The sequence below is a fragment of the Anarrhichthys ocellatus genome, unplaced genomic scaffold, assembly GCF_004355925.1.
Source record: "Anarrhichthys ocellatus isolate YVR2014 unplaced genomic scaffold, GSC_Weel_1.0 scaffold5, whole genome shotgun sequence".
Classification (NCBI taxonomy): domain Eukaryota; kingdom Metazoa; phylum Chordata; class Actinopteri; order Perciformes; family Anarhichadidae; genus Anarrhichthys; species Anarrhichthys ocellatus.
Window position 1 is genome coordinate 1957588 of NW_022280035.1, and position 23177 is coordinate 1980764.

A 23177-nucleotide genomic window follows, 5' to 3' on the forward strand; every position below is an offset into this window, starting at 1 on the left:
CAGGATAAATGTGTCTGTTTTGTATTTTCATTGAATCATAAATACACGTCTTTAAGTATGCTATGCTTTTTTTTTTTATGTTAATTTCATAAACTGACAACAAAGTCGATAGACAGTCAGACACGATGACGTCAGTCCAGTCTGGCTCGCGCCAAGGGCGGGTGGGGGGGATTGTTGGAGGCGCGCGGGGATGCGAGAGAGAGGAAGGAGAAAAAAAAAAACAAAAAAAAAAACTCAACCATCATCAACGCGCTGGCGGTGCGGGGGTCACGAACTATGACCTTTAACAGAAGAAAACCAAAACAAATATTTTATAATATTTATAAATCTGTGTCCGCCGTGTCCCGGAGGTAAGTCTCAGTCCACGGATTGAAAACCGTAGAAAGCTCTCTTGAGATACCGGATGATAAAAGATCGAAGCTAATTCTTCCTGCTAGCTTGTTAGCTTGTTAGCTAGCCGATGCGGAGCTCTCTTCCTGCCTGACTCCGGCAGCTCGGTATCCGGGCAAGGACCGTGAAACGATTAACGCTGATGTGCCTTAACAGACTGTTACTAATGATGAGTTTGTGACACTACTGTCGACTTGAGAGAGACGTGTGCAGTCGGCTCGTGCTGCAGACGTTGGGAGAGACGGGTGCAGTCGTTATCGTGCTGCAGCCGTTGATTGCAGTTTGCTTGTGTTAAAGTAGCTAGTTAGCTTAAACGGCTAGCGAACACAGGAAAGCTACAGATGAACTCGACCCTTTTACCTTTGCCTTCTCGGGGACGTGTGTTGAAATCACTATTACTTTATTCAACAACGCTGCATTTTTTTACATTTACCACCAGGATGTCGACAGTCGTCTTGGCTCTGCCACCTGGAAAAAGAAAATTGCTCCCCCAATATATTTATCATAAGATTTGTCTCTCCATTGTTATTATTGGCTGTCAGCCAGATTGTCCATTTTGTTCGGGGTTGTGACGCGTTGGTGGAAGGAGGAGTTGATGGGCACTCTGTTAGACCAACCGGTGAAGAATACGAGGCAGCAGGCTCCGCCCCTTTGGTCTGAGCGTGTGGAGCTGCAGCAGGCTCCGCCCCTTTGGTCTGAGCATATGGAGCTGCTGCTGCAGGCACATCAATCAGTTTACTCACTTATGCTGTCAAAATGTGTTCCTTTTATTAGAATTACAAACCAACAAAGACAGCTCTCCACGCTCTCTCAAATCTCAGGTCTGGTTCAGATTTAAGAGGTCATAGACTCCACTTCAGGTGACATCCCTGCAGTCATGCGGAGGCTGGATTTAACAGATAAAATATTTACCTATTTACCGGTTTTGAGTGACGTTTTTTTTGTGTGTTTTTAACAGTGTGTCAAAGCAATGGAGAAAAACTGTAATCCCAACAACAAATGTCTGTACTACAGCACATAAATTCACATAAATCAGACAGAACGTCCCGTCTAAACATCATGGAGAAGATTCGTCACATACAAAACTTTGTATTTCAATCAACATCATAATGCGTCCGTATTTCTAAAGCCTTCGCAGCGTCGGCCATGCTCCTCTGTGACAGTTTGCACCTTTTGTGGTTGATTATCTGTGGCATCTTTCCAAACAGACCTCACTAATGACCTTACATCATCATGACGACCAACCTCAATCTGCTCTCTCAGCAGAAAGTGGACTCTGAGCACGAGGCCGAGGTGAGCAGTGCAGAGGAGGACGTTCATGACATATGTCTGAGTTGTCCCATGTAACCCACATGAAGTGTACAATACTGGGTTGCTGCTTTTCTTGTCCGTGGATAGAGACAAACCTTCTATAGACAAGTTCTCCAGACAGTTAGACAAATGTTTATGCCTTACACAAACTCAAGTAAAATATATGTGCGTCGCAGACTTATTAATCATAAGTTGTATGTGTTTAAGCTTGTTAAAATGTGTTTCAAACTGTAGGTGTCGTCCTCTCCTTCAGACTCCATGATGAGCGAGTCTCCACAGCGCTTTCAGGTCGTCTCCACTGAGCCTGCTGCAACACCACAGCGAATACAGGTAACAGCTCCAGAGAACGTGACACTGACGAGCAAGTTGATGTTACAACGCGTGACGAATCTCTTCCACCGTCAATGTCACTCTCTTCTCTTTTTTACTTCGACCCCCATGTTGGTGCCTGTTGATTTCCACCTCTCCCTCTCTCTTTCCGTCTCCATCAATCCTCAGATTGTAACTGACCAGCAGACAGGTCAGAAGATCCAGATAGTGACGGCGATGAAGCCGTCCAGCGCCCCCAAGCAGCAGTTCATTCTGACTACGACTGACGGCTCGGGGGCCGGCAAGGTCATCCTGGCCTCCCCGGACAGCCACAACACCAAGCAGCTCATCTTCACTGCTGCAGACAGCCTGATGCCAGGAAGGATACAGGTACAGACGCCCCATAACATCACCCCCCGGTTCATACCCAGGATGCTATTGGCAATATCGTGGTCTTGATATTTGTGTTTGACTTTTTGCTTCTCAGATCGTCACAGATCCAGTGTCAATGGAACGGTTGTTGGGGCAGTCAGGGGACCTGAGCCGACCGCAGCCGGTGGAGTACTGTCTGGTGTGTGGGGACAAGGCCTCAGGTACCACAGCTTACAGTTGCATCGCCTGTTGATGTGAGGATCTGGGTGTTTCATTTTTGGCTCATGTATCCGGATGTGTTTTGTTTCACCCACACACAGTGACTCACACCGTCTTGACTAGTTTTTCTCTCTGTGTTCAGGGCGTCACTACGGAGCGGTGAGCTGTGAGGGATGTAAAGGCTTCTTCAAGCGGAGCGTGAGGAAGCACCTGACGTACAGCTGCCGCAGTAAACAGGACTGCGTCATCAACAAACACCACCGCAACCGCTGCCAGTTCTGTCGGTTGAAGAAATGCCTTAACATGGGGATGAAGACTGACTGTGAGTTTGAGTCCAAATCCAGAAAGAAAACAGGTATTTTTAAGTTATCTGCAGGTTTTGAAAAGTAAAGAAACATTCAGTTCCCCTCCAAAAAAACAACCTTAAAAGGTAGTCTTGATTATTTTTCATTGACAAAGTGCTCTGGGGTCGTTTTTCTCGCCTGCCACAGACAGTAACAGTCGTCATAACGGTTTCTCTTTGTTTCTTCTCAGCTGTCCAGAGTGAGAGAAAGCCCATCGACGTAGTGCCCAGAGAGAGGCATGCCAACTGTGCTGCCTCCACCCAAAAGATCTACATTCGCAAGGACCTGAACAGTCCGCTCATCGCAACGCCAACTTTTATCTCCGACACAGAGACAGACGGGTCCAGGTCAGTGGGACTCAGACCTGCAGACGAACCTCAGGATCTGTTGTTCTGTCTCTCAGCTGATGATGTTGTTGTTGTTGTGTGAACTGGTTTTTGATGATGCTCTGTGTCTGGTGTGCAGGTCCAGCCTGCTGGACCAGGGCATGCTGGTTAATATCCAGCAGCCGGTCATCCAGAGTGATGGAACTTTGCTGCTGGCCACTGACTCAAAGGTACAGCTGTTATTGCAGCTACAGTAAATATAACATCTGCCTGTGTGTTCTGCTGCTGTTCTCAGAAGGGCGTGTTGCATTGTGAGGCTGTTTTTATTTGGTGCTTTCTAGTATTATGGGGTCAACAAAATAAAAGGGTTTTAGCTTAAAAATCTGTAAACCTGTTTTTATTCATCACGTACTGTGTATTAACTCACAGTACACATTTTAATCTCTTTCTGCCAGAACATGCAACTTTTATGTTTACACTCTATGTCAGCACGGAGCCTCTAGAGAAAGGCAGCATTGCTTGCAATTCTACTATGAACAGAAAGTATGAAGAGAGGAGCTGCAGATGGCTGGAAGATGTCTGCTCCACAGTGAAGCTCAGGTTTATGTCACAGCAGTCCCGAATCATCACTACAGATTAAGCCACAACATGTAAAACTCCAATGATAATAGAATAAACTCCCTAAAGTTTATAATGGATCTTTAGACAGCATCCATGAGGGAATCAGGACCGTGGAACTGCTCAAACTGCAACACAGACGACAGATTCCAGCCTAAAATCTGGCTTAATCTGTACAGTGTTTGCACTTTTAATACGTTTTAAGAAGCATCTGTTCATCCCATGTGATAGCAGGCAACACATTATTATGATTTGCCCCAGTTTAGGATCACCTATTTTGTGTCTGTAGTGTTTGCCGGTTCAGCTGACGTATTTGATTGTCTTCAGATGGACCCTGGCCAGGGGGACTTGGGGACACTTGCCAATGTCGTGACATCACTTGCCAACCTGAGCGACTCACTGAGAGAGAATCTAAACAACGGTGATACCTCAGACAGCCAGCATGAGGAGCAGTCCGCCAGCGAGATAACACGGTCAGTGAGCGGTGCACAACGAGGAGAGGAGGTCGTTGTGTGAAATATCTTCAACGCTCAATGAATTCTCATCTTTTCTTGGTCGCTCTTGGCACCTTGTGTCAAGCTAGGGGCCTCTTTAGGAGCAGATTATTTAAAATTGAGCATGTTTGTCGCTACAGAGGCATAACAACATTATTTGTATGACACATTTGACACATTTGTATTTATGTTGCAGAGAGTTTTCTATCATTTAAAGGTGTGTGTGTGTGTGTGTGTGTGTGTCACAGTGCCTTTGACACCCTGGCCAAAGTCTTCAACCCGCCTGACGTAGGTGTTGGACAGAGTCTGGCCGATAAGCCGCAGTGTGTCAGTGGAACAACCATCCAGCTGATTGGTCGAGACCAGGAGACACCCATCATTGAGGTGGAAGGACCGCTGCTCACAGACAGCCATGTCGGCTTTAAGGTGGGTGGAGTCAACTCATACGACTGTTGTTAAATAACACACACACACACTTGAGATTTATTGTTAATGAGTTGACTGAGTTGTCCACAAGAGAGGTAAAGGGCTCAGCTTGCACGGCAGCTGGGCTCTCACGATGTCACGAGATCACACAAGATCACATTATCACACGAAATTCCAAGTGAGCGGACCAATCAGCATCCTGTGACAATCAAAACAACAATGGCGGCTCCCAAAGAGGTTAGCGTAGATGCTGCAATAGCATCAATAATATCTGAACTAGAGGATATTTCTTTATTTAAAGAAGAGCAAAGAACGACACTAAAAGCTTCTCGATGGAAAATAGGCTTCAGCTCTCCTCCCGACTCGCATCATTTTCTCTCATATGTTCTCTTTGGTCTTTTCCTCTTCGTCCAGCTGACCATGCCCAGCCCCATGCCCGAGTATCTGAACGTACACTACATCTGTGAGTCAGCATCCAGACTTCTCTTCCTCTCCATGCACTGGGCGAGGTCCATCCCTGCCTTCTCAGCTCTTGGGTAAGAATGCGTTGGACACAGGGAGACGTACTGCCGCTGTCTGTCTATACGTGCTCACACTTTTCTATTTTTGTCCCACCTTTGTCGCTCTCAGTCAGGAGGCAAACACCAGCTTGGTGCGAGCCTGCTGGAATGAGCTGTTCACTCTGGGTCTCGCTCAGTGCGCTCACGATATGAACCTGTCGACCATCCTCGCTGCCATCATCAACCACCTCCAGAGCAGCATCCAGGACGGTATGGACCTCAGACCTCGCCATCATTTCTCAGTAGGACACACACACACACACATTGGAAACGGGAGTAAAGAAATGTGATTTTCTTTTTTTTTTTTTTGCTGTGGCAGTGTCTTAAACTTGCATTCTCTCTATTGGCCAGCAGGGGGCGACTCCTGATATGAGAAAATGACTCAACTTCTCTCTTGATTTATTACCTCAGTAAACATTGTAAACATGAGTTTATGGTCTCAATCTCTAGTTTCAAGTCTTCTTCAATACAGGGTACGCTTCAGGGCGGGCTTACTGTGATTGACAGGTCGCTGCCTCTCCCAGAGGCGTATACGACATCTCTACGTCACTCCTCCGTTTTCCAAATATAACTTCTGTTCACTGGTTATAAAAAGCCAAGATGGCGACGGCCAAAATGCCGAACTCGAGGCTTCAAAACGTCAGACCACAAACCAATAGGTGACGTCATGATGACTACGTCCACTTCTTACATACAGTCTGTGGTCTAATAGGATAAAATGATGAAGTTATGACATACTGCAACTTTGAGGAGGCATACAACCTCGAGGCGGTGATTCTAGTTTGTTGAAGAGACTTTCCTGGTTAGATAGAGCTTTGAGTAAATTATGAATCTTAGTACCTCAAACATTTTCTTCTCTCTCAGACAAGCTTTCGGGGGAGAGGGTGAAGCAGGTGATGGAGCACATTTGGAAGTTCCAGGAGTTCTGTAACAGCATGACGAGGTTGGAGACTGACAGCTACGAATATGCCTACCTGAAAGCAATAGTGTTGTTCAGCCCGGGTGAGTTAATAATACACACTCAAGCTTTTTATTGGTCAAACAAAAATAATTGAAAGTGATTTGAATGAATGACCTGTGTGTGTGTGTGTGTGTGTGTGTGTGTGTGTGTGTGTGTGTGTGTTTGTGTGTTTGACAGATCATCCCGGTGTGGACAGCAGCGGGCAGATTGAGAAGTTCCAGGAGAAAGCCTTGATGGAGCTGCAGGACTACGTGCAGAAAACGTACCCAGACGACACCTACAGGTACACTCACACCTCCAGTCCAACCAGTCAGCTCAACCTCCCACCGTACTGATGGTAGTTAAAGAGGTTTCACCATATATGTAGTTTAATCTTCACAATAATAAAGATTATTAGATATTATGAGTTGGTAAAAATGTATCCACATATTTGTTTAAATTGCTGTGAGGACCAATAAACTACCCGTTACTGAATACTAGCTGTACTTTATTACTGTGGTAGTCCCTATATGACATGTTTAAACTTTTGTAGAAGTAGTTTCAAGATAAAGTGAAGTGCTGAAAATCTGCGGGTGTGTTTGCATTATTCTTCTGATCCATTTCATTTCTAAGCACGTCAGAAGGGATGATATCGATGTCAGTTCAGGTCTTTATCTTTAAGAACAGATTAGAATTCATTTATATTTAAAATATTACTAAATGTTTCTAGAGCAACAACAGTAATGTTTAGGATTTTACTCGGTTCTTTTTCATGATTTAACACATATGTATCTTTTTAAAAACAGGAGAACAATTTATTTATAATGTAGATATTAACTAAATATTTTGTCTAGAACAGCATTGACAAAGTCACGATATAAAGTCATTAATATCTCACTGAAACAAATCTCAAGAAGGAAAAATAAATAACAATCCTGAGTGAAGTTTGTAAAGAAAGAAAAACACAGACATCACTCGGTGTCACTCTAGTCCTCCTGACCTCTAGTCCTCCTGACCTCTAGTCCTCCACCCTCCTGTCCTCCTATCCCCTGTCCTACTAGCTAGATCACTGAATATGGAAAACAATCTCTGGAAGAGAGTGAGAATCCTGCGCTTACAAGAAAACCTTATTTTCAAAAGATGAGATATCAGTCTGTCTTTGCCTGACTCGAGGTGTGCTCGTGTCTCCAGGTTGACCCGTATCCTGACTCGTCTCCCGGCCCTGCGCCTCATGAACTCGGGCATCACGGAGGAGCTCTTCTTCACCGGCCTGATAGGTAACGTCTCTATTGACAGCATCATTCCTTACATCCTCAAGATGGAGACGGCTGAGTACAACAGCCAGGACTGTGACCCTGCAGAATGACCCCCCCCTCACCCCAGGGTTCACTTCAGGTACTCTTCTTCTTCGTCTCGGGGTTCACCGTTGAACACCGGTCCGAAACCCTGCAGAGGCCCCTTGTTTTTTTTTTTAAACGATGCACGGTGTGAAGTCCTTCAGGACTCCTTGGTAGATTAAGATAATCCAGGATCGAAAAGCCAGGCTGACGGTTGGAATGTGTTCTGGAGCGGACGCAGTGTGGTGCTCTTGAACTTGTGGCTCTGAACTCAGTCGCTCTGAGCTGAACAGAGAAGGAATCCTCTGCAGCTGTGCTCGTCTCCTTTAATGTCTTTAATGGCACTTCAGGCTGATCAGCCTTTCACATGGTTGTAGTCTTTTCTAAGCCTTCCCACGCGCTCATGTTGATCACATACATAGTTTAGCTTCAGCTTGCAGATACCCGATGAGCCGTATCAACAAGTTCAAACAGAAATCTAACACGTGGAAGTGAAAGTTCACCTTTTTAAAGTCTCAAAATTAAAGTACTTACTTTTCAAGTGTACTTTAAATCTGTAAATTATTAGTTTATGTTTGTATTTGGTAATATTGGCGCGTAAAATAAAACAGGTATTTTAGTGGCCGTGCTGTTAAAAATTGAGAATTCAGGCTTTTACAAAGTACAGTATGTTCATCGAAACATCAAAATCATTTTCTCTTTTTTTCCAATTCTGAGGCCGACACCACTTCTTCAGAGGCGTTGAGACATTAATGTACAGCTCTTGACTTTAAATACGTTTAAATAATAGTTGGAATGAGAACTCCAATCAGGTACAAACACAATCTCAAACCTCAATGAATTGATCCGGAATCTGCTCTCATGGCATTTATCGACCACACAGTGCATTACGACACGACCGACATCCCATTTCATCCAGTTGCACGTCAGCCGCATGATGACATCTCTGAGATTTAAACTTTGGGAGTGTTTCCATGTTTAGGTACATCTTGACATTATCACGGATATGTTGCTAATATAACCGTTGCAATCGCCTCATCACTTTCCCCTTTACGACAATCAGTTCTATGTGTTTTCCTTCTGTCCCGCCAGTTTCAATCTGCATTTTATATACGTGTATTTATCGATGGCATTTATTTCTTTTAAAGGAACTAGATTATCTTAAAGATTTTGGTTCATAAATGTTGCGTATGTGTAGCCACGCTACTGTTTTTGTACTTTGTGTTTGCATTTGTACTCCGCTAACTGCACATCAATCAGCTTCTGTTCCGCTGTGTTCATGCTGACTAAGACTTTGTGTTTTGTATGGTTTCTAAAATGTTTGATTTGTTGTGAACAAATTAGCTCGTTGCATACTAAGTGTACTTAAAGTACTTTTGGGCAGGTTTCCCCGATTTTAAAACAAAACAAAGAAGATTTTCTGGGAAGCGTCGATGTCTCGACTCACCCGATTAATGCTTCAGAATACCCGCAGCATCGTGAATGATAACGGGAATGTAAAGAAGGATTAAGTCTCGTGAAATATATATGTCTCTTGTAATATTTGGGGTTTAAAACCCACACAGACTGTTTGTAACGGCGCTGTTGTGAGATGACCTTTGTACATGTAGTTTCATTAAAATGAGTGCATGATGTTTCTAAGCCGGGTTTTATAATCTTGTCGCCGTCTGCCCTAATAAGGAGCATTGTTATCAATTTTATAGTGCATTGCAGTGCATGAAGAAGTTGCTTAAGTGCATTTTATTAAATGCTGTATGACAAAATGTTAATTTAAATGTTGTGGCTTTAAAATATTAACCATGAGCAGCTAACACATTAGAGGATATTAGATGAGAAAACGTCAGCTCGGTGGAGTATCCTATGGTTTAAATTTTATACTATGTAAATATACTTTGGTTTTTTTTGCTCATGTACAATGTAATTTCTTTAAACGTTGAGATTGAGAAACAACATCCATGTTTTGCTGAAGTTTGTCACAACCCCACATTTCTACCTCACACCGATGAAGATATAAAACAGATGTAATAACGACGGAGCTCCTGTATCAGCATTCCAGTCTCTGAGGCTGGCTTCTCCGAGGCCGCACGCTATTCAAGAAATAAACAATTAAGTATGAAACATGACACGACTGAGTCTCTTGTTTAATACCTGTATGTTAAAGCTAAAAGGAAACTATGAATCACAATCCTCACTCTTAGATACAGCTTTGGTAACAACATAGACAACATCACACCACAAAGAAATGTAGCTTTTGTAATATAGAAACTATAAACCTCTCATTCTCTCAAAGGACTCGCTGACAACATGTACTACTGCTCTCTGAACTACTCAAAACTTCAACTCATTTCAACCAGTGTAGACTTACTAGCATAAGTCCTAGTAAAAGTATAAAACTGTTGGCATCAAAAAGTACACAAAGTGAGAGTATTCAGTATGGACATCATAAGGACAGAGGACGTCGTATGTTGTACAGACTGTAAAGACCCCCTGAGGAAAATGTGATTTGAGAAATTGGGGTAATACTAAAAAACTTTAATTTAAAAAGTGAATTATCCAGAATTTTTAATGTAAATTATACAACTGGATTATGATAGTTGAACTTGACTGTACTAACTTTTCATTTAAATTAAATTAAATTAATTTATCATATTGTTTATTTTTATTATCTATAATTGATTTATTTTCTTATTTTAGATTTCAATAAAGGAGAGGAAACAATTTAAAGCAGTTAAAAAACAATAGAAGTAAGAACTACGAATTTTAACTATTTATTATTCTTGTTTTTGCAACAATTCATTGTTTTGTTTTGTTTCTCATGTACATATTGTGTCTAATTGAGATAAACAAACGTTTTATATAAAGTTGTTTTAATATGAGAGAACCTTGTTTTTATTTATATACTTTATTGCTGTTTTATTAGTTGAGGCAGAATATACGTTTTATTAATAAAACATATAAAAACACATGTAAGTATGACTTGTTTTATTTGTACTGCTCATGTCAACAAAAAAACCTGCCATCCTCCTGGTCGCTCATCTGACGTCATCAACAGGCGCCTCTCCTGGTTCTCTGGTTGTGGTGGTTTTGTAAATACAAACTGAAAAGAGGGACTTTAAACATGCCGATGAAAGGACGGTTTCCGATCAGGAGGACTCTGGAGTACCTGCAGAAGGGAGACATCATCTTTAAGAACCGAGTAAAGATCATGACGGTGAACTACAACACGCACGGAGAGCTCAGCGACGGAGCAAGGTCAGAGCTAACGGCTAAAACACGGCTCACACGTCCTCAGAGCTAACGGCTAAAACAGGCTCTATTATGTGTATTTTTCTAATATATAAATATTTATATTGTTTGATAAATAGTGAAAAATGACCAGAATATATATAGGAATAAGAAGTTGGAACCAGAGAATTGTTTTGACATAAGCAATAAATTGATAATGAAAAGATAATTTCCTGTTATTTGACTAATAGATCAATCATGTCGGCTTCACTTTTAGTTCCTTCAGATTTAAGCCTTTTTATTTATGTAATTTCTAATTTCATGCGCAAGTTCCAGCATGTTTGTTTTCTCGTAGAAAAATAACACTTAAAACAGTGAACATGCATAATTCTGTGAATCTTGAAGTATAGAATCAATGTTTAGCAACTATAGCTATTACAGAAGATAAATACGAGTCATGTGGACTTATTTCTTCAGTTTCAGTTAAAACTATTACAACTAACAATGATAAAATAGTACGGAATAGTGTAATTTAAACATTCTCATGCTTTGGTCCATTCAGAACAAGAGGAATATATAATTTAGGATTAAAAGAAAATGTACCGCCTGTGTTTCTTTACGTACTTCTCTTAAAAAAAAACTACTTAGAGATTCAGCCCACCTGTCTTGTTCTGTTCTTAAACGTTTACTTTCTCGTTGGTTTTTTTGCAGAAAGTTTGTGTTCTTCAATATTCCTCGGATTCAGTACAAAAACCAGTGGCTCCAAATAATGATGTTCAAAAATATGACACCATCACCGTTCCTGAAGTTCTACCTGGGTGTGTATTGTTCTGTTTGATGCACACAGACGTTTTCCATCAGAGTGTTCTGCCATAAAGGGGTTCATTTTAACTCAAAACATCTTCTCTGAAAGCTAAACTAAGTATGTTTGAAGCCTAAACTAAAGGAGAAAACCACGAAGGCAAAACCTCTCCCATGTGCTTCTTTGACCCGCATTATTACCATTATCATTATGATGATGTATTGTATCACGCTTGTGCTGATATGCTTTCTCTCCTTTGCAGATGATGGGGAGCAAGTTCTGGTGGATGTGGAAGGAAAGGACCACAAAGAAATCTCACAACATGTGAAGAAGATTCTGGGAAAATCAGAGTAAGATATTCTAGAATATTCAGCAGTGTCTCCTGGTTCAGATACATTTGACTGTTTGTGTTGATAGATTTCAATTCAGAGATTACACATCAATAGTATTTTACTCAAATGAATTATGAAAGCTGGATCACTTAATTGAAATATAGCTGATAATACTTTAACAATGGCTGTTATTTACACCTGTGATTCTCCGCCCGTCCCTGCATCGATCAGACAATCCATAAACGTACCGATGTTATCCGCTCTGTTTTACAGAGAAGTGTTACAAGCCGAGGCTCGAGCCAAGATGCAGGCCTCCAACCCCGCCAACTTCGGGCCCAGAAAGTACTGTCTGAGGGAGTGCATGTGCGAGGTGGAGGGCCAGGTGCCGTGTCCCGGCAGCACGCCGCTGCCCAAAGAGATGACGGGGAAATATCGCGCCCAGATGGCAGCCTCACAGGAGTGAGACGCCCGAGGACCGAGGAGGAGAGCTGAGTGCTGTAGATTCACGGGACAATGCTGAGCCACGGTTTGATTTTGTACGATTGCATAAAAAAAAAAAAAACTACGCCGTTGCAGATTTAGCTGTAAATATGAGTAACTAAATGGATCCCGCTGCGCTGTGCGTTGTGGGAACGTCGCTGGCTGGACTCTCCAGTCCAGCGAGAGCAGCAGGAAACGACCGACACACAACAGGATGAGATTTACACATCGAGCAAAATGTCAACACTGCAATGTAAACATTCAAATAAAACTGATTTGCCTGCCTATGTGGCTGCAGTCGTCGCTGTGTGAACATCAACGAAATCTGAACCTTAAGTGAGCATAACCACAATGTTTAATGCAAGAGGCAGAAACATCTTACAGAGACAACTTTTTTTTTTATTGGTGCCGAGATGGAATTTTCCAAAGTTTGTGCATCAAAATAGTTTTAGCAAATTCGCTAAAAATCAACTGCTAATACACATGAAGAAGCTGCTGGAGTTATTCACGCTCACAAAACACTTAGTGTCTTCTGTGGACGTCACAGACGTTAGTGTGAGATCAACAGACGACACACAAACACATCACGGACATCCGGACTGACTGGAAAGCAGCGCTGTGAGTGATAATACTTGTTGGCATTCATGTAGTGTTCATTTATCTGACAAAACCAAAACCTGTTTAAAATCTTGCGCTGATCCTAAGAATTTAGTTTGATCTTCTCAAATGCACACGGGGGTTTTAGTGACTCCTGGCGTCTTGTTTGAAGATGTGCATCTGCAGATAGTGTTTGCTGGTTGGATGCTGGTTGGATGAATGGACTTCTTGGTTGAAACTACTGCGTCGGCTTTTGGCCGACAGCACGGAACAGAAGCGATTCTATCAGTCCAAATGTATAAAAGAAAAGCAGGAAGACGGGCGTGGCCTCTAGTTCTTTAGAAAGAGCGGCATCGAGCAGCGGGGTAAAGAAGCCGGACACAACTCGTGCAGCCCGAGTGCTCCGTTGGATCTGTAGTGCCTCTGTTAACCAGATCACGGCCTGGAAGGGGTCCCTCAGTCAGACGGGGGGAAACGTTTTGCTCCACTTGGTTCAATGCTTTAAAAATAATAAAGGTCTAAAAAAAGCCAACGTGACAAGATGCACAAAATAAAAGATCACTGAACTGAATCTGCTCGAGGACGACCTTCAGACCGAACAGAGACATGGTTCACACTTAAATTCAGTTTTACAGAAGAAAAAAAAAAAGCAACTTCCACTGAAACAGAAATGAACAGTAATACTGATTCAAAGCCTGTGGTGGACATTGTATCGCAGATGTACATGTGGTTATTTATAGTATGATTAAGTATTAGAAGCATTTCTCCCTGAAACGTCATGAGTGAAAGTCACAGAACGACGCGGGGAGAAAGTCATGTGACTGATTTAATATTTCAAGCCTGTGAGGACATCTTACTGAATGATCATAGGCTGGTCGTAAAAGCCTAAATTCATTTGTTTCTAATTAAATCATCAGATGGTGTTTGTTGTTCATGGCCCAGTTAGAACAGTAATGTATGGTTCGGTTCAGGAGTTACCACAAATATACTAGAGTTGGTGGTACAACAAGGTGGCACTAATGTCAATGAAGGTAAAGGGAGGCTCCACCGATTCTACACATCAAAGTCTGAGGTTCTTTAAGGACTACAAGTCTGAAATTTAAAACAATTCTGTAAAGTAGTGAGCATCAGACCGCGTGAGGCTACTAGGATCAAACGCACTGGTGGTGGAGTTACATTTTGGGTAATGTAGATGTTTTACTGTCCATCATGAATCTGACAATGCTATAAGAGTGCAATGCTATTTCAGTGGACTATTAAGATAATTTGGCAAAAGACCCCACATAGTGTTCAACTACAGATCTCTAAATGTGCATCGTCAGCTTCATGGCTCCCTTTTGTTCACAATGCCGTTTTGAAAGTGTTTGAACGCCATTCCTCTGTGTTCCTGATGCAACAGCGTTAACATCTACAGCAACATGCAAACTGTACAAATGGACTTTTTCTTGCAGTGCTTAAAAAGTGTGCATGCTGAAACAGACTCCAGCCCTCTGCGACCCTGTACAGGATGAGTGGTTTAGAAAGTAAGGGAGTCACTCCAGACTGCTGAGCTTTAGTACATATTTCATTTTGGGACTTACCAAATCTTTTTGTGGTGCAGCAGACCTCGCCCAAACTAAAACCAGTGGGCTCATTAGTCATGTAAAGTGAGCTAGCCTTGCAGGACTTGGTAAGTAGCAGGTAATCAGGGGGGGGGGGTCAGTGCTTCTTTTTCTTCTGCTCTTGGAGGGTGTGCTGTAGCTCTCCGAGGTTCTCCGACAGGAGCTCCACCTCGTCGAGGCGGCCGCTGAGCTTGGCGTCAAAAATGTAGGCCCTAATGTTGTCAATCTGCTGCAGCAGCAGCTCCTCCTCGATCATGTCCACATCGGGCAAATCCCCGGCGTCATCGTCCCTGTCGAAGGGGTTGTTCGAGACTCCCGGAGAGTTCCTAGAGGCTTCCAGGAACGGGTTACCCGTGTCTGTGTCGCCGTCTTCAAAGGGGTTACCGGCCACGGCCGGTTTCTCTTCGTCGACCTCTTCGTCTTCATCGAACGGGTTGTACTCTTTCTTCTCGTTGCGGACCTCTTTGTGTTCCCTCTTTATGTCCTCAGAGAAGGGATTGGATGGATCCTCCTCAACGGGAGTAGAGTCCTCTTCCTCGAAAGGGTTAAGGGAGGCGTTGTTCTGTCCGTCGCCACCAGGGGGGGTCACATGCCCCCCTAAGCTCCTCAGCCTGGGAGGCGACTCCTCCTGGCTTGTGAGAACAGGGAGTGCTCTCGCAGGGGATGGACTCCTCTCAGCTTTGGGAGTCAGGTCCCCTGCTTCAGTGTTCTCCTCTCCTTGGCAGCCGACTGCCGGACTAATATCCGGAGACATCCCCCACGTGAGGGCAGGCTGAGTGCTGCCCACAGCGGGGCCCCAGTGCTCCCAGTCCTCCCTCTCCCGGGCCTCCAGACGATCGAGCTCCCCCTGCTGCAGGCTCTCCTCCTGGGCCAGCTTCTGGGAGAGCGAGATGGCCAGGCTGGTCTGCTGCTGGTCGTACTCGTCCTGCAGCTGACGCAGGTTCTCCTCCAACATGGCCACCTCGTCTGCCCTCTTGGCCTCCCGCGCCTGACGGAGGAACGACTGGATGTTCTCAATCTGCTGCAGGAGGGGGTCCTCCAGCTCGCTGCGCGTGTGGATGGCATCTGCGGAGGGCAACCATCCTCCGGCTTTGGTCATATGCGGAGCTCTCGGGGCCCGCGGCAGCTCTCCGTTGGTGCTGGGAGGCGGACGGTTCTTCTCAGACTCCTGCCTCCTTTTCAGGGTCTCCTGGGTTACCTGTTGGAAATAAATGATGTATAAACATTTAGTAACTAGTTCCGAATGAAGAAGAAAGAGAAGTATCGGTACACAATCTCACCAGTCTCTCTTGTTGGAGTCTCTTCTCTTGTTCCTGTTTTCTCTTGTCCTTCAGCGCTTCATATTTATCCTTGGTGGGTAAAGACATGAGACCTAACAGCTTCTCCTAAAACAAGGACGACACGGAGAATTAGTGAATTCAGGGAAACAAAGGATGACGCTGGAGAGACGTATGCGACGGTGAGGATTGGAAAGACACCGAAGCCCCGTAAGTCTTTTCTCTGAACGTCACCTGGACAAACAGCGTGGCTGTGTAACGGATCATCTTCTGCAGCTGGAGGGACTTCGGATGCGGTGGCGGATCATCTTTTGCTCCTAGTGTTAAAATCTTCTTACTGAGAAGAAAACACAGATTTGATCTTTTTAAAAACTCCATATTTGACAAAGATGACAGAAGACTGTCTGACATTTAGGACCGACATCTACCTCAGGGCGTCGATTAGTTGGTAGTATTTCTGCACTTCCAGTCTCAGTCCACCAGCAGTGTCTAGATTGTACGTGGTTTCTCCGGCACTGTGAGATCACACAGCCACGACGATGAGCAAGCAGTCTCTCGTATCAAAGATTATTTCTCTCATCAGAAATGCTTCTTAAATAACTGGTACTTACGTCAGCGACTCTGCCATTCTGATGTATTCTGGAGCCTTTTCATCCACCTTCTCCATGCACATCCTCAGCCGCTGACAGGAAGACAAGTTTGGAGCAAAGTGAACAACAGGAAACCCCAAAAGAAAAACACTGAATGACGGGAAGGATACAACAGAGCAAACTGCACTACAAGTGGGACCAGAAGAAGGGACAGACTGAAAAATGTATAGAACCTTTTTATAATTTGAACTAGGAGATTTTTTGATGTGCAAACCTCGTAAAGTTTCACTACATCCGGCATGCGGTCCTTCTCTTCCAGCTTCTCCTGCCTCTTCAGCAGCGTGTCCATACAGTGGCGACAGCAGCGGATCTTCTCGTCGTCCTTCTCCTCCAGCATGGACGTCACGCTGCTCAGGCTGCTGATGCTGCCTCTTCTGGAACCCATCCCGCCGCCTCCGACCGGGGGAGACTGGGACTGAATGGGGCTTCCAGGTACACACAGGGCCTCTCTTGTCCCATTAATCAGCTTTTCTGTGAACACAGAATAGGCAGTCTTGAGACACGTACTTGAATTCACCTGGATGTCCGATGATAATTTGCAGGAGATTTGTTTCATACGTACGGGCCTGAGGTAAGGTGACAAACTCCATGCACTTCCTACACATGATGGACCCACAGAGGCGGCAGTGGTGCCGCCTGTTCCGGATGTTGAACTTGTTTCCGCAGTCGGGACAGAACGGGACATCCGAGTCGTTCACCCATGACACCACGGACTTCTCAATGGCTGTGAAAGGAGGATGAGAACACTCATTCATTTAGAATATCAACTCATTGACGCACACCGAGAGGAGTTGTAATGAAAACACAAACCTCTGATTCTGGCAGCATCGGAGTTGATCCTGTCAAACGATGTCAACTAAAAAAAAAAAAGGACAAATGAGTCGGCACAGTTACGCCCCATCTTAAGTGTGATTTAAGATTCATGGTGCGAGTGATTTGTGCTGCTGTAAGCAAACCTTTTCCAGTCTAATGATGAGCTTGTTGACCTCAATGACGTAGTGATCTATGCGAGCAGCCCGGTGTTTTTTAAAGAAGTCCAGGTGACTTCTGGTTGCTCCTACAGAAGCAAAGAGAAAGGAAACCACAAGAGTTCAGCGTGTGGTTGCTGCTTAACGGCCTTCTTAGTAAATCCCATCAATACTTGTCTAATTCTATCAAAAGATAGATTCATTTCCTCCCAGTTTCACAGACTCACCCAGTTCCTGAGGCTCCCACATGTAGGGGTCCACTCCGCCGTAGTAAAAGGACTCATAGCTGCCTGTGTCCAGCTGGTCGTCTCCATCCCTCTTCAGCAGCTTGTCTGTGGCTTTCTTTGCCTTCTGAACCAAAACTGCGCACAAAGAAAATTAGGACACCACTGCCTCCAAGTCCACGAGAACATCCAGTAATATTCAGTTCTTGATCTGAACAACTAAATACTAATCAGAGAGCAAACTCCCTTGTGTGCCTCCGTTTTCAACCAGGAGTCTTCCTCTCTGCAGCTCATCAGTTTTATCTACGTTCCCTCCCTGCAGCAGAAATTGTTGCCAATTTATCTTGGCAACAATTTCCACCAAGTCAAACACTGCAGTGCCATTATATCAAACTCAATTTGTAACCCTTAAACTGCTTTAAGGCCACACTGTCTCCTTTGCTAAACTAGTTATTTTTATTCTTAAGACTTTACAATAAAACACAAGACTGGAATTGCATCGTACAATTAACGCAACTCACGTTTGAGCTGCCCCCTCACGTGGCGGTCGTCCCCAGAGTGCTCCTCTTCATAGTGGTCTTGGAGTTGGTAGAAGGACTGAAGGTCCTTGAGGCACAGTGGACAAAGGAAGCCCTCCTTCACTTCACCTGTGCCCTCAAAGGGGGGTGGATAGCTGGAGGCCATGACCGCGGCGGGCTGTGTTCTGGGAGAAGAGAGACGCAAGGTGGGAGATTCTTGCTTCGGGTCACATGTCATGGGGTGTGCAACCCCCACAATGATGGCTCCATCGCACCTGAGAAAGGTCCTGGGACACCTGAAGAGCCTGGAGCAAAGAAGATTGAGGCTACTAATAATATTTCACCAAATTCACATGAAATTCAACTGTCAATAATGTGACTTTTAGGTGATTAAAGTATAAGTGTGACGGACACTAAATTAAAGAGCTATATTATGTCTTACTTGGTTATTACTGCTGCACATGTTTAAGCTAATGATTGTGTAATATAGCTCTTAACAAAAGGTTTACACCCACTCTACTCCCTCATAAAGAGCTAACATGCTAATGCTACTGCAGACAGCTCTGAGTTGCACAAATCTATTATACACCTTTTAATTCAATGTGATGTTTGTGTGTTAACCACCCGACGGCTTAAGTTACGCTGTTTAAACAGTTATGTAAGTTTGGCCGCCTTTATACTGTAAATGTAACGTTAGCTGCAGAATGCTAACAGGGTTAGCTTTCTTTAGCTATCGATTCTCTAATCGTTTTGTTTAAAAACACGGAGGACAAATAACTTCAAACTTCTCAAACACAAATACTACAACACGATGGATGCGGTGTACTTACAAATGAATCCAATAACAAGTGTGTGGTTGACAGTCAGCGTTCTCTTTGACAGCTCGACAACACCAGCTGCAGCAGCCCTGCCTGGTCATGTGATTAGCATTCGGCCGGTACGGGAAGAGAAGAGGGACAAACGACACGAGACACACACGCACGAACTGGAGCAGCCTTATCAGAACAATTCTGTTTTCTTTCTTTCTTTCTTTTGTTCAAACATGTGATTTTAACGGTGGATTAGTTTAGTAGTGTGTTATGTGCATTTAGGCCACCTTCTGCTTTGGAATGTGGACCAGATTTTCAAGCCTACCAATTAATTAATTGAAGCCTCCTTCCATGCATTAATTTACTAACTAAACCAGTTTCCATAAAGTTTATATCGTCAAGAGTTGTCAACATTGTGTGATACATTTGATCTTTCCCATCGGACATCGGCTATTATCCGATTACAAAGGTCGTTTCATGTCTTCTAAACTAAATAGAAAATTGACTGGATGATAACAAGGATTAAAGGATTATTTATTGTAATTATGCAACACATGGATGCACATCGAAATTCAGTTGTAGCCCATTTGCTACACAACAAACACATGACAAACAAAACAAAAGCAGTAGTAGATTCCTGTCCTGCATTTTTTTATTTTGCATCCTAAGGAATGTAAACGGCAGCAACAAAAACAATCCTCTGGCCGGATAATATGGCCGACATCTTCACATTAAAAATTCAACATGAGGAAAACATTCTCCATCAACTTTGACTGGGTTTGAGCACGAAGCATCATGACGTAAACACAGAGTCCACCTCCTCTCATCCCACCGGAGACTTCTCTGTCCTGCTGTCCGCCTGTCAAGTGCAGCTTGATTCGGGATAAGGAGCCCTGGTCTACATCCAATGCTGGGTGCTCTCTCTCTCTGTGTGTTAATTCTCCCCTGCTTCCTTCTTCAGTTAGACATGCTGAACTATGTTGCTATCAAATGCTTTCACCATCATTTTGGATATCCCTGTCTTCAGCCGACTCACTACTTTTGCTTCAGACTCTAAAGACTTCTTCTGTTCCCGCTCATCCTCTTAATCACACTCCACACTTCTGCTATTGAGGCAGTCCTCCCAGTTTCACTGTCAACATCTCTCTTATATGCAACTAAATTATCACATATCAGACATACCAACTGTCTTTCCTCTAGAGAGCTTTATACCACTTCTGCATTTACATCAATGTGCCATCTCGATTGACATATACCACAACATACTCCTGACCTTCACCGTTTGTGCTCTATCAGTCTTCTTCAACAGGTTCCTCCCATCATCCCTTTATTGCCATTAAAAGGCATGTAGCACAGTATTACAAAAATGCAAATAATGTTTCAACGAAGTGTCTTGTTCACACATCACATCAGTGTCTCCGCCATTAAAAGTATGAATCACATGCTGGTTCTTGATTTCGTCTGCAGATTGTCTCCCAAGTCAACCCCAGATAGTGAACTGCTGCTTTTAATATTAACTAAATCCACACTCTTGCAATAAAGGTGTTTCTGTGATGAGATAGATAGATAGATAGATAGATAGATAGATACATAGATACACATACATACTGTAGTTGTCCTCAGTCTCATCTGCTTAACTTGCTCATGGAGGCATCAACATTTAATTGAGATGGTAAATTAACAGTGAAAACTCATCATAGCTTAATTTAACACCAGTATTCATAATTACACTTCATGTTTACTTCTCCTGATCTTTACCTCATTATAACAAGGTCTATATATATATATATATATATATATATATAAAATAATAATATTCAGTATAATATAAAACACACATGTACAGTGGGTACGGAAAGTATTCAGACCCCTTTAAATTTTTCTCTGTTTCATTGCAGCCATTTGCTAAAATCAAAAAAAGTTCATTTTATTTCTCATTAATGTACACTCAGCACCCCATCTTGACAGAAAAAAACAGAAATGTAGAAATTTTTGCAAATTTATTAAAAAAGAAGAGACCGATTATCAAGACCATTATCAAGTCTGGTTCATGAGAATTTTCAAGAATCTGTGAAAGTTGGCAATGGTTAAATATGATATAGTTAACCATACATCGACATAAATAAACTGTAGTTCGAATTTCAGACAATTAGTTTATCGTTTGTAGTATATGCATTTTGACGTGGTGACGCGAGCCTCCAAATGCGTTTTTACGCGGCAGCACTCTTTGTAAACCACGTTTAAAATATAAATTTTCTGAAATATTAATTTTCTGTGGTATTGTTATCAAATTCTAACTTATGCCAGGTACCATGACTCCATGCTGACGTAGGATTGTGTTTTCCGGGTCATAAGTCCCAGCCATAGATAGCTGCTACAAAACTAGGCGGAAATAAAATCCTTCTCTGTGTGCTGAAAACTCCATAGCTCAATGCTAGTAGCACTGACAGTGATTCTGACGCAACTTCAGAGTGTTACCTTTCAATAGAGACTAAAACCATACATGTACTCCCAATGGTTCAATAAGAGCTTTGGGCACGCGGTTGATAGGCGTTTTAGGCAAATTTTACAGGAGTGAGAAGAGTTAAATAACACATTTTCAGTTATAGTTCTTGCAATTAAAACAATGTATTTATCAATAACTTTATTTTATTTCATTCACACACACATACATATATATATATATATACACACATGTATACATATACATGTGTATATATATTTACATGTACATATATAGCAATCCTAAGGCAGAGGAAATCAATGAAGACAGTTAATATTAACAGCAGTAAAACAAATGTCAGCAAACGTGTTTATTAAACTTGCAGTAACACATGTGCATATACTTTATATTTTTTTTAATAAGTTGCCCCCACCCCTGCAGGCACATTTTCTCCAAAATTGTCCAAATCACATTGAGAAAATGATGAAAAGAGAAACATTTATCAATAATGTTCACACAGGGATGCAAATTTAGAAGATTGACAATTTTTACACAGCAGAATATATACATATTCACATAGAAATCATTTACATGGATGTCTTATTTAAATTTAAATAAATAAAAGAAAAAGGTGACATCACAACTGTCATCATGTGACAGCAACATGAACACATAAGAAGGATCTACTGGTTGTCTTATTAGTGAATTCTTTGTACAGGATGAGAGCCAATGTAACTGTAACCTTAAGTACAGGATGGTCAAATGGAGATATTACAAATGGACTAATGTCTTAATTCAAGCCATGGTTGCTGAATGTTTGTCCATCGTTCTCTCCTCAGCTCCTGGCTCTCTGTAACAAAACAAGAACAGAATCAGCAAAATACTCAAGTTCAGTTTATCTGTGTAATTAATCTCAACCGTATTAACGTTATTGGACTTATCCACCTCAGGTGGATAACAGGAGCTCAGGTAGACGGGTTATCCACCTGCTATTACCGCCGCGGCTTGTTGGCTTGTCAGTTACGAACGTCACGTAATTTAACGGATCATTTTAACACACGTGATGTTGTAAGATCTCTTATTTTGTTTTAACATTCGTATCGGTGACATTCGAGTGAGTTGAAACCCAATACTTACATTTAAAAGTGAACGATGTCGATTCACTCGCTCCCGCATCACGTGCCGCCATGTTCGATACAAATAAAATCTTCACCGGCACGCAATGCATCTCGGGATGTGCTGGAAGGATACATCAGATGTGTCCTCCAAATCTGGGGTCTGAAGGCTGCATTCGTGGGCTGCATTTGAAGGAGTCTTCAGCAAACATGCGAATTGGGACAGCCTAGTCGCCGCGCTGTGACGCAACCGGTCTACGAATGCAGCCTTCAAAGGATGCAGCCCCTGAATTGAGACACATCTGTGTTTCTTCTTGTACTCTTGCTTCCTGTCTGCTGTTTAGGCCCACGAGTGAACTCAATGATCTCAGTGTCATTGAAACAATAGGCCCCTTTCACAGCAGCCTTATCCACGTGATCGTTGCAGGACAACACACACAGGTGTAATAAATAACATTAATTACGGCACCGTTCCATTTAGGTGGGTCAG

General features: G+C 42.9%; 3 protein-coding genes across 6 annotated transcripts; 2 read left to right on the forward strand and 1 right to left on the reverse strand.

The window, feature by feature from the left end:
• The first annotated feature begins 175 nt into the window (after nt 1–175).
• Nucleotides 176–9766, forward strand: nr2c2 (nuclear receptor subfamily 2, group C, member 2). 4 transcript variants are annotated; one of them, XM_031845636.1, is made up of 15 exons: nt 176–350; nt 1599–1683; nt 1936–2031; nt 2200–2400; nt 2498–2603; nt 2744–2956; nt 3136–3292; nt 3411–3501; nt 4217–4362; nt 4632–4809; nt 5224–5345; nt 5440–5579; nt 6234–6371; nt 6508–6613; nt 7501–9766. In XM_031845636.1, exons 2-15 carry the CDS (start codon nt 1624–1626, stop codon nt 7673–7675), a joined length of 1929 nt encoding a protein of 642 aa, XP_031701496.1. In that variant the 5' UTR covers nt 176–350; nt 1599–1623; the 3' UTR covers nt 7676–9766. The 4 variants fall into 4 exon arrangements, with proteins under 4 accessions (XP_031701496.1, XP_031701495.1, XP_031701497.1 ...); XM_031845635.1 differs by having other exon boundaries at nt 176–1683; XM_031845637.1 differs by having other exon boundaries at nt 176–1683; nt 2744–2923.
• A 929-nt stretch (nt 9767–10695) lies between these two features.
• mrps25 (mitochondrial ribosomal protein S25) lies at nt 10696–12770 on the forward strand. The gene is made up of 4 exons (XM_031845593.1): nt 10696–10898; nt 11583–11689; nt 11936–12023; nt 12279–12770. Exons 1-4 carry the CDS (start codon nt 10765–10767, stop codon nt 12466–12468), a joined length of 519 nt encoding a protein of 172 aa, XP_031701453.1. The 5' UTR covers nt 10696–10764; the 3' UTR covers nt 12469–12770.
• Nucleotides 12771–13126: 356 nt separating this feature from the next.
• On the reverse strand, nt 13127–19249 carry rbsn (rabenosyn, RAB effector). The gene is made up of 12 exons (XM_031845592.1): nt 19151–19249; nt 18324–18625; nt 17806–17940; nt 17567–17667; nt 17421–17466; nt 17173–17334; nt 16825–17081; nt 16572–16642; nt 16389–16475; nt 16195–16297; nt 15964–16068; nt 13127–15881 (listed from the first exon to the last, which is right to left on the reverse strand). The coding sequence occupies exons 1-12, from the start codon at nt 19237–19239 to the stop codon at nt 14781–14783; spliced, it is 2559 nt and encodes an 852-aa protein (XP_031701452.1). The 5' UTR covers nt 19240–19249; the 3' UTR covers nt 13127–14780.
• Nucleotides 19250–23177: the final 3928 nt, after the last annotated feature.

Excerpts from the sequence above, each read along its gene's own strand:
- rbsn (XM_031845592.1), bottom strand. The coding sequence starts at position 19,239 with ATGACCAGGCAGGGCTGCTGCAGCTGGTGTTGTCGAGCTGTCAAAGAG. Across the intron at positions 17,941-18,323 it reads CGTGAGGGGGCAGCTCAAAC|TTTTGGTTCAGAAGGCAAAG; the intron begins GTGAGTTGCGTT and ends CTTTGTGCGCAG. Across the intron at positions 17,668-17,805 it reads GTGGGAGCCTCAGGAACTGG|GAGCAACCAGAAGTCACCTG; the intron begins GTGAGTCTGTGA and ends TTGCTTCTGTAG.
- nr2c2 (XM_031845635.1), top strand. The coding sequence starts at position 1,624 with ATGACGACCAACCTCAATCTGCTCTCTCAGCAGAAAGTGGACTCTGAG. Across the intron at positions 2,401-2,497 it reads TGATGCCAGGAAGGATACAG|ATCGTCACAGATCCAGTGTC; the intron begins GTACAGACGCCC and ends TTTGCTTCTCAG. Across the intron at positions 5,580-6,233 it reads CCAGAGCAGCATCCAGGACG|ACAAGCTTTCGGGGGAGAGG; the intron begins GTATGGACCTCA and ends CTTCTCTCTCAG.
- mrps25 (XM_031845593.1), top strand. The coding sequence starts at position 10,765 with ATGCCGATGAAAGGACGGTTTCCGATCAGGAGGACTCTGGAGTACCTG. Across the intron at positions 10,899-11,582 it reads GAGCTCAGCGACGGAGCAAG|AAAGTTTGTGTTCTTCAATA; the intron begins GTCAGAGCTAAC and ends GTTTTTTTGCAG. Across the intron at positions 11,690-11,935 it reads GTTCCTGAAGTTCTACCTGG|ATGATGGGGAGCAAGTTCTG; the intron begins GTGTGTATTGTT and ends TCTCCTTTGCAG.